Source organism: Carettochelys insculpta, chromosome 4, assembly GCF_033958435.1.
Source record: "Carettochelys insculpta isolate YL-2023 chromosome 4, ASM3395843v1, whole genome shotgun sequence".
NCBI lineage: Eukaryota > Metazoa > Chordata > Testudines > Carettochelyidae > Carettochelys > Carettochelys insculpta.
The window spans coordinates 420,810-441,317 of NC_134140.1; the positions used below are offsets into that span (position 1 = coordinate 420,810).

General features: G+C 47.8%; 1 protein-coding gene across 9 annotated transcripts in view; it reads left to right on the plus strand.

The window, feature by feature from the left end:
• The first annotated feature begins 258 nt into the window (after positions 1 to 258).
• Positions 259 to 20,508, plus strand: part of AUP1 (AUP1 lipid droplet regulating VLDL assembly factor) — a 47,627-nt gene continuing 27,377 nt past the window's right edge. For 2 of the 9 annotated variants that reach the window (XM_074992115.1, XM_074992122.1), the window contains exons 1-5: positions 261 to 482; positions 1,240 to 1,377; positions 2,026 to 2,176; positions 2,780 to 2,967; positions 3,057 to 3,129. In XM_074992115.1, coding sequence (XP_074848216.1) covers positions 409 to 482; positions 1,240 to 1,377; positions 2,026 to 2,176; positions 2,780 to 2,967; positions 3,057 to 3,129 — 624 coding nt within the window. In that variant the 5' untranslated portion in view covers positions 261 to 408. Of the gene's footprint in view, positions 483 to 1,239; positions 1,378 to 2,025; positions 2,177 to 2,779; positions 2,968 to 3,056; positions 3,130 to 8,017; positions 8,115 to 20,508 lie in introns of those variants that run through there. The other 7 variants (XM_074992119.1, XM_074992123.1, XM_074992117.1 and 4 more) reach the window with 5 other exon arrangements.

The following is a 20,508-nucleotide window of genomic DNA, read 5'->3' on the forward strand; positions in this document are numbered from 1 at the left end:
TATGCTAGCTGGGAGAGACCAGGAGGAGATACACCCTCCCCGTCGCGGGGCAGGCTGGGAACGGGGAGCGCGCTATGCTAGCTGGGAGAGGCCGGAAGAAGCACCCCCCCGAGGGGCACGCCGGGAGTTGGAGTCCCGCGCGGGGCAGGCCGGGAACGGGGAGCGCGCTGCGCTAGCTGGGAGAGGCCGGAAGTAGCAACCCCCCTGCGGGGCACGCCGGGAGTTGGAGTCCCGCGCGGGGCAGGCCGGGAACGGGGAGCGCGCTACGCTAGCTGGGAGAGGTCGGGAGATGGAGGCCCGCGCGGGGCAGGCTGGGAGCGCCATTTGGGCCGCCCGCGGGTTCCCTTTCCCAGACGGCCTCGCGCCGCCCCTGGGGGCAGGTAAGATGGCGGCGGCTTTGGGGACTCGATGAGACGACGGCTCGAGCTCAGGATGGAGCCACCTTCGGTCTCGGCTCCTGAGCGGCTCTTCGATGCGTACAGGTGAGAGTCCGGGGTGGAGTGTTACGCTCTCGGCCTGGGGGCTCCTGGCCGGCGATGCGGGGGGGGGGGGGGGGGGGGGGAAGGTCTCGGCCTTGGGGGCTGGCCGGAGATGGGTGGGGGAAGGTCTCGGCCGGGGGGGGGGCGGGTCTGGCCGGAGATGGGGGGGGGGAAGGTCTCGGCCTGCGGGGGGGGGCCCGGCTGGAGATGGCGGGGGGGGAGAAGGTCTCGGCCTGCGGGGGGGGGGCCCGGCCGGAGATGGGGGGGGGGGAGAAGGTCTCGGCCTGCGGGGGGGGGGGCGCCGGGGGGGGGGAGAAGGTCTCGGCCTGCGGCGGGGGGGGGGGCGGGCGGCCGGAGATTGGGGGGGGGAGAAGGTCTCGGCCTGGGGGGGGGCCCGGCCGGAGATGGGGGGGCGGGGGAGAAGGTCTCGGCCTGGGGGGGGGGGGGCCCGGCCGGAGATGGGGGGGCGGGGGAGAAGGTCTCGGCCTTGGGGGGGGGGTCCGGCCGGAGATGGTTGGTGGGGGAGGGGTTTGGACTGGGGTGGCCTGGCCAACAGGCGGTGATATGCAAAGGTTTCAGCCTGGGGAGGCGACGGGGGGAGGCGTGGGGGCAGAACAAGCACTCAGCCTGTGGGACCTGGCCGGTCAGGGTTGGTGCAGGAGGTCTTGTCCAGTGAGTGGGGGTTGTGCTGTTGGAGGAGGGCTGTTGAGCAATAAGCGCCTAGTATTGGGCCCTGACCCGAGTCCTCTTTTCCATTCAGGTTCCCCAGTGATAGCTTCCTGCTACTGGCTCTGCTGCTCTACGCCCCGGTGGGACTTTGTCTGCTCCTCCTGCGCCTCTTTATTGGCATCCATGTCTTCCTGGTTAGCTGTGCTCTGCCGGACAGTCTGCTCCGGAGGTGAGGGCAAGCCCATGTGGGAGTAGGCTGGGGAGGGTTGCAGCTTTTGTCAGCCTTTCAACCCAAAATCTAGTAAGTAGCTGTCTCCTACCAGTGTGCAAAGAGGTCCCATGGAACACCCCTGTGCACTATGGAGTGGGAGCTACCTCTCCCTGGCCCCCTGGGGCTTGGTATTAGGTGCTCAAGTTATATTTGCCCTGGTGCCCTTTGTCTTTAGTGGCTCTGAGCAAGCAAGTTTTTTTAGTAGTGATTGCAGGACTTGTAACAGCAACGAAGGGTCCTGTGGCACCTTATAGAGTAACAGAACAGATTGTAGGGCTTGGTGTAACTTTTCTGCATGATAATGCCTTTTTTTTAAATCCAAGTAATAGAATGCTGGGACTAAGTGGGACGGCAGACGGCCAGCAAAGTAGCCTAGAACCCATTCCTTCACAGTTCTGATCCTGAGCTCTCCCTACACAAGTCTGCCAGTGCCCTTGCTACCTCAGCCCTGAACTTCCTTTTACTCACTGTGTCTATCCATGTTACACACACTTTTGAGTCTCCTTAGGCTTAATACCATAGTGCTCTTGGTACTCTTGCCTTTTTTTGCTAGTTGTTTGAACCAGTGGTCATGATAAGGTTGGGGGCCTCTGTTTTTGTTGTCAGGTGTATTGTGCGTGTGATGTGCTCAGTGCTGGGCCTGTTTGTGCGGCAAAGTGACCCCCATCTCCGGGATGCCAGCGTCAGGGTTTATATCGCCAACCATGTGACGCACTTTGACCACAGTGTCATCAACCTACTGACTTCGTGCAATACCGTGAGTGATGTGGGGATCTGGGGCTGTGCCTGTATGCACTTCTCCAGGACAATTTCCTGTTCAGAGGTTGGGGTGTGGCTTCAGAGTTTGTATTTGTAAATAACTGAATAAGCTCTGAGCATTTCTTTGGGCTTGTGTTGTGCTGGTTCAGGTAAAGGAGGGTCAGGGAATGGGGCCACCCAAGGAAACTTATAGCCTCTGCTTTCCCTTCCTGACTCTTTAAATAGGTATGTACTGAAACATAGTTTGGGGATTTCCCATGGTGCTAGCTGTTTCCTGTGTGTACAGAGCACTGTCTGCACTTCCCCAGAAAGCAATGGTGTGTGATAAGGATCTAGTCCAATTGCTGGTGGTGCAGTCCTGAAGAGCAACAGACTTGGGTTGTGCAAGAGGGTGAAGGGACAAGAGTGGGTTGACAAACCTTGTAACCAGTGCCCCCCTTCTCCCATCCATAACTGGGGATTTGGAGGGAACACAGCTGTTCCTGTGGTGTCCCCAAAGGGGAAGAAAGAAGCTCTCAGGAAACCAGTACACAAATCACCCAGCTGGCTGGAGTCTGGAGAAGGGAGGTGTTGCTAATTTGTCCTTGCTCTTTTCTTGCAGCCTGCATTAAATGGCACACCAGGTTTCATCTGTTGGTCACGGGGATTCATGGAGCTGGGGGCAGTGGGGAGTCGAGCAGAGCTGGTGGAATCCCTGAAGATGTATTCATCCCATAGAGGAAATCCACCTTTGCTGCTGTTTCCAGAGGAGGCAGCTACTAATGGACGAGTTGGCCTTCTCCACTTCAGGTAATGTTGATAGGTTACTTTCTCAGGAGCAGGACATCCTTAGCCCATCTCTATGGCTCTTGTTAATCCCTGGAATGTTTCCTTTCCAGTTCATGGCCATTCTCAATCCTGGACATGATTCAACCAGTGGCTTTGCAAGTTCAGAGGCCTTTAATTGCTGTGGTGAGTCTAGAAGTGTGGGGCAAAGAGCCCTTACCATACAGTGGGGGTGGACAGCCTAGGGAGGTGATGGATAGAGATTAATATTGCTGTTTGTTTTGTGCTGTGTGGCCTACTGCTGTACTTTGGGGTTCTTTGCTGCCATCTTAAGCTCTCACTTCTCACTGGGTAAGTGGGCTACACGTTCTGCTTCCTTCCAGGGAGTTTCACTGATATTCACATGCCTTTTTGTGATCTGAGGGCAATTTTGGTAAGTTTATGATTGATTGATCTGTCTAGGCAAGGCTCCTATCGTTTCTGTCTCAGGGTCCTGCCAATTTTAATACAGTTATTCTCAAAGCAGTCCACCAGATCAGGAAGTATGTTTGATTTCTGAAAGACTGTGTGACTTGCTCCCCCCAGTAACACAAGGAACTGACCTTAGATTTGCCCGTGAAGCACAGCCAAGCAAAGAGGAGAAAGTGGGCCAATCAGCCACTTCTCTGAGGTGTGTCTACACAAATGCAAGAAGCCGGGGAGACAAACAGGAAGCACTAGAGGCCTTGGCAGAGTCTAAGAAGTATGGAGTGAGTGGAACGATGGAGACTTGGTGGGATGACTCGCATAACTGGAGTGCAGTCGTAGAAGGTTGTAAACTGTTTAGGAAGGGGAGGCAGGGAAGAAAAGGAGGAGGAGTTGCGCTTTATGGCTGTGGCCACACTGGGCCAAAACTTTGAAATGGCTATGCTAATTGCCAAGTCAAAGATTACTAATGAGGCGCTGAATTGAATATTCGGCACCTCATTAGCATTAGCACACTTCCAGCTGCGGCCCTCTGAAAGCACTGCTTTTGAACATGCGTGGCTCGGCATGGCTACATGGGGGTCCTTTTCGAAAGGACCCCACACATTTCAAGATCCCCTTATTCCTCTCAACACCTCCTTAGGCCGTTAGCGTGGCCATTTCAAAGTTGTGGCCACAGTCTACGTGGGGGAGCATTTTGTTTGCTCAGAGCTCCAGTATATGGAGGGAGAAAATCCAGTTCAGTGTCTTTGTGTTAAGCTGAGAGGTGGAAGCAATAGAGATGATGTTGTAGTTGGTGTCTGCTATAGACTGCCAGATCAGGGACATGAGGTAGATGAGGATTTCTTCAGACAGCTCAGAGAAGCTTCCAGATCACAAGCCCTGGTTCTCATGGGAGACTGTAATCACCCACCCAGGCATTTGTTGGGAGACCAATATAGCAGCCCACAGACAATCCAGGAAGTTTTTGGAGAATGCTGGAGATAACTTCTTGGTATGAGTGCTGATGGAACCAACCAGGGGCCGTGCACAACTTGACTTGTTGCTCACAAATAGGGAAGAACTAGTAGGAGAAATAGAAGTGCATGGCAACCTGGGGTGCAGTGATCACAAGATGGTAGATTTCAGTATCCTTATAAAAGGAAGAAAGGTGAGCAGTAATATACAGACTCTTGATTTCAAAAGAGCACACTTCGAATTCATGAGGGTACTGATGGGCAGAATCCCCTGGGAAATTGATATGAATGGGGAAAGGAGTTCAGGAGAACTGGCAATATTTCAAAGAAGTCATGCTGAAGGCAAAGGAACAAACAATCTCGTTGCATAATAAACACAAATATGGTAGGCAACCAGCTTGGCTTAACAGGGAAATCCTTGCTCAACTTAAACTCAAAAAGAATGTGTGTAAAAAGTGGAAATTTGGATGGATGACGAGGAGTATAAATATACAGATGGAAAATGCCAGACAGTATTCAGGACAGCAAAGGCACAATTGGAACTGCAGCAGGCAAGGGATTTGAAGAGAACCAAAAAGGGTTTCTACAGGCATGTTAATGATAAGAGGGATATCAGGGAAAGTGTGGAGCCATTACTGGATAAGAGAGGTAACCTAGTGACAGATAATGTAAGAAAAGCTGAAGTACTCAATGCATTTTTTTGCCTCAGTCTTAACAGATAAGAACAGTTCCCACACTATGGTGCTAGACAGTGCAGTATGGGAAGGTGGAGGGCAGCCTACGGTGAGGAAGGAATGAGTTAAGAGCTACTTAAAAAAACTAGATATACACAAATCCATGGGTCTGGATTTAATGCACCCAAGGATACTAAGGGAATTGGCAGCCATCGTTGCCAGGCCTTTGGCCATTATCTTTGAAGACTCTTGGAGACTGGGACAGATCACAGAGGACTGGAAAAAGGCAAATTGTAGTGTCCATCTTTAAGAAAGGAAAGAAGAACAATCTAGGGAATTGTAGACTAGTCAGCCTTACCTCAGCACCTGGGAACATAATGGAAGAAATCCTTGAGGAATCCATTCTGGAGCACTTGGAAGAGGTGAAAATGGTCAAAAGTAGTCAACATAAGTTCACTAAGGGCAAGTTGTGCCTGACCAATCTGATTAACTTCTGTGATGAGGTAACAGGCTCTGCGCGCATGGGAAAGTCAGTAGATGTGGTATACCTTGGCTTCAGTAAAGCGTTTTATATAGTCTTCCCACAACATTCTTGTCCGTGAGTTAAGGAAGTAAGGATCGGATACCTGGACTATAAGATGGATAGAAAGCTGACTTGATGTTCGGGCCCAGTGGGTAGTTGTCAGTGGCTCAATATCTGGGTGACGGTCAGTTTCAAGTGGTGTGCCCCAAGGCTTGGTTCTGGGGTCGGTATTGGGAGAGGTAGATACGTTGGAAATTAGAGAGAGGATCCAGAGTGACATGGATAAATTGGACGATTGGGCCAAGAGAGATACGTTGCAATTCAGCAAGGAGAAGTGTAGAATCCTGCACCTGGTGTTGACCTGGGTGAAAGGTAGCAGGATATATGGATTTAGGAAGGCTTGCCAATTTGACTTAGAAGTTGAAGATTATAGGTTTGTGCCTTCCCCAAGTTAAGGATTAAGCCTGAGGCAGAGGCTCAGGCTGGAAGTGAGTTTTTGAAATTTTCAGTAATTTACACAGACAGTAATCTTAGAAGCATTTGTGGTTTGTTTGTTTAACAGGGCAATGGTATATATGCAGCACTTAACCAATACGAACTACGCTTATATAATGTGGTTAGTATTTGGATTGCAATTAAAAGATTTTACTTAACGATATTTTTAAAGCAATACGTATTGCTAAACCTCTGGTAGGTGAACAGGGTGCAGTACTCACTGACTCCTCTTCAGCTTTTCAGAAGCTGAGATCAACTTGCTTCAACTTGTTAGAAGTGAGTTATTGCAGTAGTTAAGAAAAAGGAAGAAAATGAACAGAGTGTTTTAGGAGAAATAACAGAAAAAGTGAGAGAGAGAGAAAGAGAGAGAGAGAGTTGGGGTGACAGGCACCCCACTGGTGCAGATTTGTTTGGCACAGCTGAACACAGTGCAGCATTGAGCGTTCTTTTACACTACCTTCTCTTTACCCCAAGAGATTTGTATACCCTTTTTTCCTCATACTGACTAAATAGGGGTTGACCTCATATAATCTTGAACATCTGCTGAGACCCCCCAAGTTTTTGATGATCTTATCCTCACTGTCCTTCCAGTTCTGAGAAAAGCTTGAGGGGAAAATCCTGCCCAGGGCCTTTTTCCTGAATTTAACGGACAATCTTACATTGCTCCCTTTAGGCGGGGAAAAGTTTAGGCGTATATTGGTGTCTGAGACATGTTCTTAGATGGCACAGATTGATATACGCACTGTTACTAACTTGACTTTAAACCTACGTATGGAAAATTGTCTAACCCAAGCTTCATCCTCATGCTACATTTAACTGGCAGACCACTTGCGTTACTGCTGACAGGAAAGATAGGTAAGCTTAGACCCTTCTAGACCTCAGTTAACTAGACTATCATGGCTTCTTAATGTCTATGAAAATGCAAAAAGTGCTAACCTAAGCCGTATACTATAACTAAGTTAACCTAAGCACAAGCTACACTGGGACAGAAGAAACCCAAGCATTGTTATAGGCTAGGAACCGACTGGCTAAGCAGCAATACAGTGGAAAGGGACCTCAGGATTATAGTGGATGAAATGCTGGGTATGAGTAAACAGTGTCCCCTTATAGCCAAGAATTCCAATGGCATATTGGGGTGCATTAGGAGGAGCACTTCGAGCAGATTTAGGAAGGTTGTTTTTTCCCTCTTTGGCTCTGGTGAGACCACATCTGGACAACTGCGTCCAATTTTGGGTCTCCCAATATAGAAAGGATGTGGATGTGCTGGAGCAGGTTCAGCGGAGGGCAACGAAAATGATTAAGGGACTGGAGCACATGATTTGTGAGGTGAGGCTGAGCGATTTGGGCTTATTTAGTTTGTAGAAGAGAAGACTGAGGGGTCATTTAATAGGAGCCTTCAGCTTACTGAAGGGGTGCTCTAAAAGGGTTGGAGAGAAACTGTTCTCAGTGGTGACAGACAGCAGAACAAGGGGTAACGTTCTGAAGTTACAGAAGGAGAGGAGTAGGTTGTGTAGATAGTCTGTCGTGTCCGACGATGACATCTTGAGCTTGCACAGGCTCATCGGTTGTGGACTCACATGTGGCTGGGGAGTCCAAGCTTTGAACGGCATGGGCGTTCACAGTGGGGGCAAGGGAATTGTCCTGGCTCTGTTGGTGCGGCTGCTGCTGTTGCTTTCTTCCTCTCATGAGCATCAATGAAAGAGCAACAAGAGGTCCTGTGGCACCTTTATAGACTAATAGAAATGTATGAGCGTAAGCTTTCGTGGGCAAAGACCCACTTCATCAGATGCATCAGCAAAAAGGGCTTCAAAAATGAGCCTCTCAAGCGTCTTGGTTTTAGCATTCAGATGATGAAGGTCGAAAAGTGACCCATCAAGTATGTATTTTATGTAGACTCCATGGTCCAGGTCCCGAACTGCGTGACTGAGGAAGCACGTCAAAAAGAGGTGGAATAACACTGGGGCCAGCACGCACCCTTGCTTCACGCCATTGGATATCTCAAATGGATCTGAGGACTCGCCATTTGAAAGAACAAAGCCAGTCATGTCATGTCTGTAGGTAGGTTGGATGTTAGGAAAAACTACTTCACCAGGCGTGTGGTGAAGAACTGGAATGCATTGCCTAAGGAAGTGGTGGAATCTCCATTCTTAGAGGTTTTTAAGTCCATGGTGGGGATTGATCCTGCTTTGGAGCGGAAGGCTGGATTTGAGGTCCTTTCCAGCTCTGTGATGTTAAATGACTGGTTCTTGGAGCAGATGTGGATGGGTGGTTATAAAACCAACTGGAAGGTCCCTTGAGAGGTCATTAAGTCCTGTCCCCTGTCTTCACAGCAGGGCCAGACATCATCTAGATTATCGCTAATAAATGTTTGTTTAACCTGCTCTTAATTTAAAAGGATGGAGATTCAACAACTTCCCTAGGCAATTTATTCCAGTGCTTAACCACCCTGACAATATGGACGCCAGGAAAAATTTCCTACCTAAACTTCCTTTGCTGCAATTTAAGCCCCTTGCTGCTTGTTCCGTCATCAGAGGTCAGGGAGAAGAATTTTTCTTCCTTCTTGTAATACCCATTTAGGTACTTGAAAGCTATTATCATGTCCCCTGTCTCTTTTTTCTTTTCCAACACCTCTCCTTAGGTAATGGGGCCAAGGACTAATACAGTAGAGCCTGCAAGGGTCACCTTCCCTCTCCCACATTCACCACACAGGTGATGGGAGTGGCAGCCTACTCCATCCCGCTGCACTGTGCTGCCTTCCTGGCCCTGACTTCTTTGCAGCAGCGTGAAGTAGAGCAGAGAAGCGAGGCACAGCGAGCCGGGAGGGCGGATCAGGTTGCTTCTCCTGCTGCCTGTGTGGTAAGGGTGGGGAGGTGACCTCAGCGGCCTCTGTCTTGCCCAGCCTTTGGCCTTGGGTAACGCTCATTCCCACACAGTTCCTCTGGTGGCTGAGGCCAGTACCGGCTTTCAGAAACCCCTCAACAGCCAGCTGAGGAGGTGGGATTGTAGCTTGCGCACCTGAAGACGTGGTGGTGTGGCTGGGTGCAGTGCTGGTTAACAGAGTTTTTCAGTTAACAAAGTGCTGGTAAAACACCTGCTTCTTCAAGTGCCCTGTGGGTGCTCCACCTTCGGTATCAGGCTTGCCCTGGCATCGTAGCTTGGAGATCTTCATAGCCATTTTCAGCCGGACCATGCATTCGTGGGCTGTGATGCGCTGCTTTGTGCCCTTTCAATCACGTGCACGGTCCAGACTCAGCCAGTTCCTCTCAACTGCCAGCGGCTGCAGATGGAGCTTCTACCTTCTCCTCAGCCTTGAGCATTCTTTATTTTCTATTTCTTCTTCGGTTCATTGAACCTAAAATAGAGACTTATTATAGTTAAAGTTAAAAGTTTGAAGTTTGTAGTTTAAAGTTTGCTAGTTAAGTTAAAGTTACAAGTTAGCTCTTAGAGCTCTCATTTCAACCCTTGTGGAGCAAACAGATTTGTTCTAGTTCTGTTTTAAAATTATATAAGCACGCACAAAATAAGAGAAGAGAAAAGAGAGAAACTTATATCATGCCCGGCACTGCTGGTTTTAAAAAATGCAGCATTTGCTGCAAGGCAATGCCTGCCTCAGATGGCTGCTCCAAATGTATTCAATGTTTGGGAGAAGGGCACGTTGCCCAGAAGTGTCTGCATTTTTCAAAACTTACCTCATAGGCTCAGAGACAGGGAAATGCAGTTGTGCATGATCCTGTTTGACAAGGCCCTCCAGCTGTCTTCTCTTGAGAGTGCTGAGCCTCCCAAGATACCCAGCATAAGTGTAAGGTGCTGTCCTCTGAAGTTGCTGTGCAGAAGTAACCAAGAGCGTCCCCAACTTGATCGTTGCCTAGTTTGCCCAGAGGAACGAGTGAGCCTGAGCATATTACTGAGAGAGTCTCTGGCTCATCTAAAAACACCAAGACCAAGAAATTGGTCCCTTCAACAGCACTGAGAGACCAAGCAGAACCAGAAAGTAGATTGGTGCTGACTTAGAATGATGCAGAACCAATGACCTCTGTACCACATGGTACTGATGGCCCCGAGTCCAGTTGTACTCTCTGCTCCGGCACTGACTCATGCGGCACCAATGTTGGCACTGACCACGGCACCGGCCCTTGCAGCACCTGCAACAATTGCACCTAACCGTGAATCATCAGCACTGAACGCACCAGCGCCAGCTATTGCCCAAACTGCTACAGCCCCAACTAAAGGACCCGCACTGGACAAGGACCCCAAGCATACCAAAGCCGAGTTTAAATCCAATCACAGGTGCACTCCCAAGCCTTCCCAGCATCACTCGTCACCACCTGTCTTGGTTATTTCACAGCTATCTCTGGGATGGTATTTGGTTCATCACTGTTCCGCCATCCCTTGTCGCCTTACCACAGATCGAGGTCACCTTCACCATTCTTAAAACCACAATCTCCTTCTCTGTACGAGGTTGAGTCACAGTGGCACCGAGGTAGCCGCCCCTCCATATTGACACTTCCTTCATCTAGGCGTTCACACTCTTATTCCTCACACAGTTACAGATATCACTCCCCACACAGATGCTACTTGCCTTCAAGGCATCACGGTTGCTGTGCTAGATCCTGGGACTATGACACGTATTATGGTCGGGATTGGGACATGCATGCGCGACCAGTCACCAGAGAGAGATTCAGTGGCGTCCTGATCACCCAGCCTGTGTCTATTAGCTCTGCCACCATCAGAGCCTCAATCTCCATCCCCTCCCCTTCAATTGTGGAAGAGGAGGCTTGTTTCTTGGACACTGATGCGCCTCCTCGAGCACCTTCTCCAACTGATGCTTCTTCATCTTCACCAGACAAGGCAGTCATTCCTGGTGATGTATCTCCCCCGATGATCTCATGGAATTTCAAGACCTGTTCTGGATAGTGGCCAGTACCCAGGGTGTTAAACGGGCAGAGATTCAAGAAAGAAGCAGGGACTCTTAAAGAGCCTGAGACCCCACAGTTTCCTCAAAGATTGCCATCCCTTTTGTAAAGGCTATTGTTGAAGCAGCCAATAATATATGGCGTATGCCAGCATCCGCACCTGCTACCAACAAAAGGGCGGATAAGAAATATTTTGTCCCTTGCACTGGCATGGAGTACTTGTTCACACACCCCCAGCCAAACTTGCTGGTGGTGGAGTCTTCTCAGCAGAGAGCCAAAGCGCCACGCTATGTCTACGGACAAGGACTCTAAACGTCTCGACCTTTTTGGTTGTGAAACTTATTCTTCCTCCACTTTACTCCTCCAGATGGCCAATTGTGTGGCACATCTTTCCAATCACAACTTTGGCAACTACTCCAAGTTTACATCCTTAACGGTGTACTTACCAGACTTGAAAAAGCCACAGCTTAAAGCCATCATCCAGGAAGGCTATGCTGCTTCCAGGGCCAGCATCCAGATTGCCCTTGATGCCGCCGAGACAGCGGCTCCGTCTACAGCCACAATAGTTATGAGATGGGCATCTTGGCTTCAGACTTCAGGTTTCCCCAAAGAGCTGCGAAGTGAAGTGTAGGATCTGCCCTTTGGCAAACAAAAGCTTTTTGCCGAATCTACAGATACAGTGCTACACTCAAGCAAGGACTCTCTCTCGTACCACCCTGAGAACCTTGAGTACGTACGCCCCACCATTCAGGCATAGACGGTTTGGCCCATATCAAAGAAGGTATCATAGAATCATAGGCCGGGAAGGGACTTCAGAAGGTCATCTAATCCAGCTCTCTGCTTCAGGCAGGGTCAACCCACGCTAAGTCATACACAACTGTTTCAAAGAAAATTCCAGCAGAGACAATAAGACCAATCTAAGCTCCCTCAGAGGCCACCAAAGTGTGGGAACAACCAGCCGCGTAACCAACAACAAATCAGACAGCATGTTTGATGGTATCGTTAAGAGCCACATTCCCACCAAGGTCACCATCTCGCCCCCTTCCCCAAAGTTGTTTCATCGCCGTTTATGACGAGAACTTTGATCAGTGGTCTCAAATAACGCATAGGTAGGTGTTGGAAATAGTGTTTTCAGGTTACGTCATCCCTCTCCAAGCTGTCCCACCAACCACCCCACTTACCCCATCACTCCACAGGGACCCCTCTCACCAGATTGTGCTTTGACAAGGGGTGGATCACCACCTCGCCATAGGAGTGGTGGAACGAGTACCGGTGGAGTTCAGGGAGAGGGGCTTCTACTCCCAATGCTTCCTCACCCAGAAGAAGTCAGGGAGTGGAGGCCCATACTGGACCTTTGAAATGTAAACCATTGTCTGCAGAAACAGTGTTTCGAGATGGTCATGCTGACCTCCATAATCCCTGCTCTAGATCGCAGCACTTGGTTTGTGGCTCTCGACCTTTAGGACGCCTACTTTCTTATTACCATCCATCCTGCTCACAGGTGATTTCTTGGGTTCGTGATGGGTGATGCACACTTCCTTTGGCCTTGCTATGGCTCTCAGGGTACTTTCCAAGACCCTCGCAGTAGTTGCAGTGCAACTTGAACAGCTCGATGTCATTATCTTCCCATATCTAGACAACTATCTTATCAAACGGGCATCTCAAGCAGAAGTCGGCACCATGATATGGATTACGAAATCCACTTTCCACTTTTTGGGCCTCATCATAAAAAAGCAGAAATCAATTCTGGAGCCCACACAAAGCATAGAATTTATCGGTGTGTGGTTAGACTCCATCACAGCCCGGGCGTACCTTCCGCTCCAGTGTTACCATGCCACTTAAGATATCGTTCATATAGTGTCTACAAGCCCGATGGTGCAGATTGTAACTTGCTTGCAGGTGATGGGATGCGTGGCTGCCACCACTCATGTTCAAAAAGCACGCCTATAGTTTCGATGCATCCAGCATTGGACAGCGACTGTATAGAGACTTGCAAATCACTATTCCCACAAATGGGTCAGGGTGCCAAAGGACGTCCTTCAATCCTTACGATGGTGGACGATGTCAGACAACCTGCTGTCAGGCGTCCTGTTTCATCAGCCACAGCCAGCAGCACTGATAACGATGGATGCCACCCTGCTGGGATGGGGAGCCCACCTCAACAGTCAGTCTGTGCGGGGCTGGTCGTCCGCCACGGAGGCGTCTTTCCATATAAGCCTGTTGGAATTCAGAGTGGTGCACAATGCCTCCACTATCTACCATGCATCCCCGGTGCTCCTGTCAAAATACTCTCGGGCAATATGACTATAATGTACTACATCAATCGCAAAGGAGGAGCACGCTCCCAGTGTCTGTGCAGAGGTGAGCTGCCTGTGGAACTGGTGTTTTCACAATGCCATAACTCTGGTAGCTTCTTACTTACCAGGTGTCAACAATATGGAAGCAGATGCCTTGAACAGAAGCTATGCACCAGCTATGCACCAGACCACAAATGGGAGATCCGCCACAACATTCTTCCCGCTGTGTTTCACCAATGGGGATTCCCGCTCATAGACGTATTTGCCACTCATCTGAATCACCAATGCAAGCGATATTGCTCCAGAGTGGATCTGGGACTAAACTTGCTGGACAACACATTCTTAATCAGTTAAAGAGGTCTGCCAGTGTACACATTTCCCCCAACAGTGCTTATTCCCAGAGTGCTAGAGAAAGTCAACAGGGAAGGAGCCAAGCTCATACTGATAGCAACTGCATGGGCATGCCAGTGCTGGTTCCTGTCTTGCACAAGATGTCATTGCACATGCCACAGCTCTTGCCTTGTCCCACAGATCTGTTGACTCAGGATCAGAGGGCGATCATGTACCCACAACCTTGCACTCTCCACCTCATGGGCTGGCTCGTTGCTGGTTCAACAGTTCTGAGAATCTGTGCTCAGACCAAGTGAAAGAGGTCCTTATGCAGAGCATATGACAAAAGACACGTAAGACTTAACTTTCTATGTGGAAGCAATTTACAATCTGGTTCTTCTCCAGACAACTGTCTCTGAGTGAAGTGCTGATCCATACTATTCAGAACTACCTGTTGGACTGAAACAACAAGGTCTAGCATTGGCATCTTTGAAAGTGTGCCTGGCTGCCATATCAGCTTTCAGGCACACAATCGCTGACACATCAGCCTTTGCTCGCCCAATTACAGCACGTTTCCTCAAAGGACTGGTCAACTTATACCCCCTGAGGCAGCCTGTGGCGCCCCTGTGGAATTTGGGTTTAGCTCTAGAGACACTAACAAGAGGCCCGTTCAAGCCTATGGCTACGACCCCGCTCACACTGTTGACGTTAGAGACTGTGTTCCGCCTTGTGATTACATCCGCCCAAAGAGTGAGTGAGCTGTCCACCCTGATGGCGACCCTGCTATATACTGTTTTCAACAAGGATGTGGTGGTACTCAGATTACATCCTAGCTTCATTCCCACCGTTGCCTTGGAACTCCATGTTAACAAGCCAATAGTGTTCCCAGCACTTTACCCTAAACCGCATTCCTCGGGACATGAGGTACAGCTGCACTCATTGGATGTGAGAGAGGCCCTAGCCTTCTACATCGACAGAACCAGACCCTTCGGAGGACCAAGAGATTGATGGTGTTTGTAGCCTGCTGCCTGAAGAGCAAGGCGATATCTTTGCAGGGAGTGTCTAACCTTATCATGTCCTGCATCACAACTTGCTCCTTGTGGGGTGTGTCCTTAGTGTGCCAGCTGAGGGTACATTCGACCAGAGCGATGGCGGTGTCAATAGCATTCTTCAGAGGAGTCCCCCTTTGCAACATCTTCAGGGCAGTGACCTGGGCATCCTGTGACACATTCATTAGGCACTATGCCATTCGTTGACAGATGACTGAGGATGCCTCCTTGTCCACAGTAGTGCTGTCTGTGCTGGAGAAGACTTGAATCTGGTACCCGCCTCCTTGTTTATTTGGGGCGGGGAGTACTGCTACTCATTCACCTAAGGTGAAGCACCTACAGGGACACTCGAAGAAGAAAAATAAGTTACTCATCTTCATGCAGCAACAATGGTTCTTTGAGACGTGTCCTCTTGGGTACTCCAACACCCACCCTTCCCCCCTGCTACGGATTCTTCTTCTGTGTTTTTCTGGTTCAGATTTGAAATGGTTTTGAGGACGTGGCTGAGTCCAGACCATGCACATGATTGAAAGTGTGCAAAATGGTGCGTCTGAGCCTGTGCATGCACTCTGTCTGAAAATACCTACGAAGATCTCCAAGCAGCGGTGCCAGAGCAAGCCTGACACCTAAGATGGAGCACCCACAAGGACGCATCTCGAGAACCATCGTTACTGCACGAAGGTGAGTAACTTTTTTTCACAATACCTAAACAAAGCTAGACATTTGTTAATACTATTAAATGAAACTAGTTAAACAACAGCGCAGCTCTCAAATAAACCAGTTACTTTCAGTGGTGGATTATGTAATCAGATTAGCTGCATCGCCAGATTAATGCAAAAAGTTAATCCACCTTTATAAAGCCTAAGAAGGGATCTGAGGAGGGAACTGTCCCTATACTGATAAACCCCAATTAAGGAATTTTACCAGGGAATTAAATCTGTAACATAGGGGTGTTCATTGTTTTGATAGTTACATCAAATTATCAAACTTTAAACCACAACTTCAAAGTCAATCTGAAAGACGCTTCTTTGGCTTTCAGTTCTTGTGTTGTGGGCACTAAGCCTTTCCAGCCCCTCCAACAGACGTTTTAGAACAGATTCCAACAAAACTCTGTGGTGAGTGGAAGTCTTACCAATCTTATATGCCAGAAATCGCACCTGATAGTAAGGACTTCAGGGCTTTTAAACACAAAATGGGAGAGAAACTTCGATGGGGCGCTCTGAGACTTTACATCTGAGGAACATTGCAGCTTCCCCTCTCCCCCCATGGACTCCCACAAATGTGTACATACATAACCATGCTTTGGTAACTGAAGGTGAGAGAATGAAAAGAACGTAAGAACAGCCATACTGGGTCAGACAGTAGGTCCACCAAGCCCAATATCCTGTTGTCCTTACAGTGGCCAATGCCAGGTGCCCGAGAGGGAATGAACAGAACAGGTAATCATCAAGTGATCGATTCCCTGTTGCCCATTTCCAGCCTCTGGCAAACAGAGACTAGGAACACCGTCCATGCCCATCCTGGCTAATAGCCATTGGTGAACCTATCCTCCATGAATTTATCTAGTTCTTTTTTAAACTCTGCTGTAGTCTTGGCCTTCACAACATCCTCTGGCAAGGAGTTCCACAGGTTAACTGTGCATTGTGTGAAAAAGTATTTCCTATTGTTTGTTTTAAACCCGCTGCCTATTAATTTCAGTTTGTGACCCCTGCTCTCGTGTTGTGAGAGGGAGTAAATAATATTTTCTTATTCACTTTCTCCACGCCAGTCATGATTTTATATACCTCTGTCATATCCCCCCTTAATCATCTCTTTTCCAAGCTAAAAAGTTCCAGTCTTACTAATCTCTCCTCATATGGCAGACGTCCCGTATCTGTAATCATTTTGTTGCCCTTTTCTGAACCTTTTCCAATTCCAGTATATCTTTTTTGAGATGGGGTCACCACACTTGCACACAGTATTCCAGATGCAGACATACCATGGATTTATATAGCGGTATTATGACATTTTCTGTCCTATTATCTATTCCTTTCTTAATGATTCCCAATATTTTGTTAGGTTTCTTTGACTGCTGCTGCACATTGAGTGGATGTTTTCAGAGAACTATCCACTGTGACTCCAAGATCTTTCTTGATTGGTAACAGCTAAGTCACACCCTGTCATTTTATAGTAACAGAGGGAGCCGTGCTAGTCTATATACTATCAAAACAAAAAGCAGTCAAGTAGCACTTTAAAGACTAGCAAAATGGTTTATTAGGTGAGCTTTCGTGGGACAGACCCACTTCTTCAGACCATAGCTATACCAGAACAGACTCAATATTTAAGGCACAGAGAACCAAAAACAGTAATCAAGGAGGACAAATCAGAAAAAAATGATCAAGGTGAGCAAATCAGAGTGTGTGTGGGGGGCGGGGGAAGGTCAAGAATAAGATTAAGCCACATATGCAAACGAACCCCTATAGTGACTCAGAAAATTACCATCCCGGTTCAAACCACGTGTTAATATGCCGAATTTGAATATAAAAGACACCTCGGCTGTTTCCCTTTGAATAGTGGTGCAATAATTTTTTTTCAGTAACACGCATACTCTTAAATTATTAACAAAATGGTCCACACCATTAAAATGTTGACTAACTAGTTTGTGGTTCTGGAGTGTTTTGATGTCTGTTTTGTGCTCATTAACCCTTTGTCTAAGGGAGTTAGAAGTCTGTCCAATATACAAAGCATCTGGGCATTGTTGGCATGTGATGGCATATATGATGTTAGTTGAGGAGCATGAGAAAGTGCCCGTGGTTCTGTAAATAACCTCGTTAGGTCCAGTGATGGTATTCCCAGAGAAGGTTATGTCACACAAAACAGACATCAAAACACTCCAGATCCACAAACCAGTTAGTCAACATCTCAATGGAGTGGACCATTCTGTTAATGACTTAAGAGTATGCGTATTACTGAAAAAAAAATTTCGCACCACTATTCAAAGGGAAACAGCCGAGCTATCTTTTATATTCAAATTCGGCACATTAACACGTGGTTTGAACCGGGATGGGAATTTTCTGAGTAGCTATAGGGGCTCGTTTGCATACTTGGCTTAATCTTATTCTTGACACCTCCCCCGCCCCCCTGCTGCCCCCACTCTCTGATTTGCTCACCTTGATCATTTTTTTTTCTGATTTGTGCTCCTTGATTACTGTTTCTGGTTCTCTGTGCCTTAAATATTGAGTCTGTTCTGGTATGGCTATGGTCTGAAGAAGTGGGTCTGTCCCACGAAAGCTCACCTAATAAATTATTTTGCTAGTCTTTAAAGTGCTACTTGACTGCTTTTTTCTATCATTTTATATGTATAGTTGGGATTATATTTTCCAAAGTGTATTATGTTGCATTTATCAGCATTGAATTTCATCTGCCATTTTGTTGCCCAGTCACCCAATTTATGAAGATCCTTTTGTAGCTCCTCACAGTCTGCTTGGGAATTAACTATTTGGAGTAGTTTTGTGTCGTCTGCAAATTTTGCTACCTCACTGTTTATCTCTTTTTCCAGATCATTTGTAAATATGTTGAATAGGACTGGTCCCAATACAGACCCCTGGGGGACACCACTATTTACCTCTCTCCATTCTGAAAACTGACTGTTTATTCCTACCCTTTTGTTTCTGATCTTTTAACCAGTTACCAGTCCAAGAGAAGAACCTTCCCTCTTATCCCATGACAGTTAACTTTGCTTAAGAGTCTTTGGTGAGGGATCTTGTCAAAGGCTTTCTGAAAATCTGAATACATTATATCCACAGGATCCCCCTTGTCCACATGCTTGTTGACCCTTTCAAAAAATTCTAATAGATTGGTGGGGCATGACTTCCCTTTACGAAAGCTGTGATGACTCTTCTTCAACAAAATACGTTCATCAATGTGTCTGACAATTCTGTTCTTTACTAGAGTTTCAACCAGTTTGCCTGGTACTGAAGTCAGACTGGAGGGCCAGTAGTTGCCAGTCTCACCTCTGGAGCCCTTTTTAAAGATTGGTGTCACATTAGCTATTCTCCAGACATCTGGAACAGAAGCGGATTTAAATGACAAGTTACAGACAAGTTCCACAACTTCACATCTGAGTTCCTTCAGAACTCTTGGGTGACTGCCATCTGGTCCTGGTGACTTATTACTATTTAGTTTATAAATTTGTTCCAAAACCTCTTCTAATGACACTTCAATTTGAGACAGTTCATCAGATTTGTTACCTGAAAAGAATTGCTCAGGTTTGGGAATCTCTCTCACATCCTCATTTAATACAAACAGAAGAGAAGAAGGAAATTAAGATAACCGAGTAGCAGTTCCAGGGCCTTTCAGATGCTGGTGGTATATCACTTCTTGTCAGTGGAGGATCTCCTTTGAGTATAAGGTGAGGTTTGCCTCTGGCTGATGTGGCCTTTTTGATTGATATGATTTAAACCACAGTATTCAGTGAATACCATACAGAACATGAACCTGAGCATCCAAAATATCAAAAAGAGAAAACATGAAATCACTTGGTGCGGAAGGTGACGTGGCCTTACCTGAGTGAAAAAGTCCCTGGGAGTTAACATTGGCAGTCTACAGAAAAAGTGACCAAAGCCGTGTCTACACGTGCACGCTACTTCGAAGTAGTGGCACTGACTTCAAAATAGCGCCCGTCACGGCTACACGTGTTGGGCGCTATTTCGATGTTAACATCGACGTTAAGCGGCAAGACGTCGAAGCCGCTAACCCTATGAGGGGATAGGAATAGTGCCCTACTTCGACGTTCAACATTGAAGTAGGGACCATGTAGTCGTTGCGCGTCCCGCAACATCGAAATTGCGGGGTCCTCCATGGCGGCCATCAGCTGAGGGGTTGAGAGACGCTCTCTCTCCAGCCCCTGTGGGGCTCTATGGTCACCGTGTGCAGCAGCCCTTAGCCCAGGGCTTCTGGCGGCGGCTGCTGCTGCTGCAGCTGGGGATCCATGCTGCATGCACAGGGTCTGCAACCAGTTGTCGGCTCTGTGGATCTTGTGTTGTTTAGTGCAACTGTGTCTGGGAGGGGCCCTTTAAGGGAGCGGCTTGCTGTTGAGTCCGCCCTGTGACCCTGTTTGCAGCTGTTCCTGGCACCCTTATTTCGATGTGTGCTACTTTGGCGTGTAGACGTTCCCTCGCAGCGCCTATTTTGATGTGGTGCTGCGCAACGTCGAAGTTGAACGTCGACGTTGCCAGCCCTGGAGGACGTGTAGACGTTATTCATCGAAATAGCCTATTTCGATGTCACTACATCGAAATAAGCTATTTCGATGTAGCGTTCACGTGTAGACGTAGCCCAAAAGACCCTGTAAAAGTCAAAATGGAAAAGTCCTAGCAACGACCACCCACTCAACATTCTCCAGTTAGCAATGTTAAAAATAAGTTGAATATCTTTTGATCACATTTTGTCTTTACTCTGTCAATCAATAATTTTAATATATGTAGGAATTAGGTCACAAATCAAACTTTCTTTGAACGTTTTGATCTTGATAGAGGAGTAACTTCAAAAATCTCTCAGTGAAATATGTTTAAGAAATAAAAATAAATTTAAAGTCTGAATTCCCATGGCACCTGTTTCCCTCTCAAGGCCTTGACTGTACTTGAAAATCTTCCAAGTTCTGTTTGGTCTGGGTTTTCCTTAGCTACGAATTGTCTGTGCAATAAATATTCTAGAAATAAGATTCAAGCAAGTTTTCAGAGTTCCTTACTATGATTCTGGCCAAAAGAGGGGTGGGGGTCCGGTGAGTCCAGAAAATTATACCTTGTCCATAGACTTTAAACCATTGTCAGTCTTTCATCTGAGAGTGGGTTCTTGTTAGTTATGGGGGAGCAGAGAGATGCCT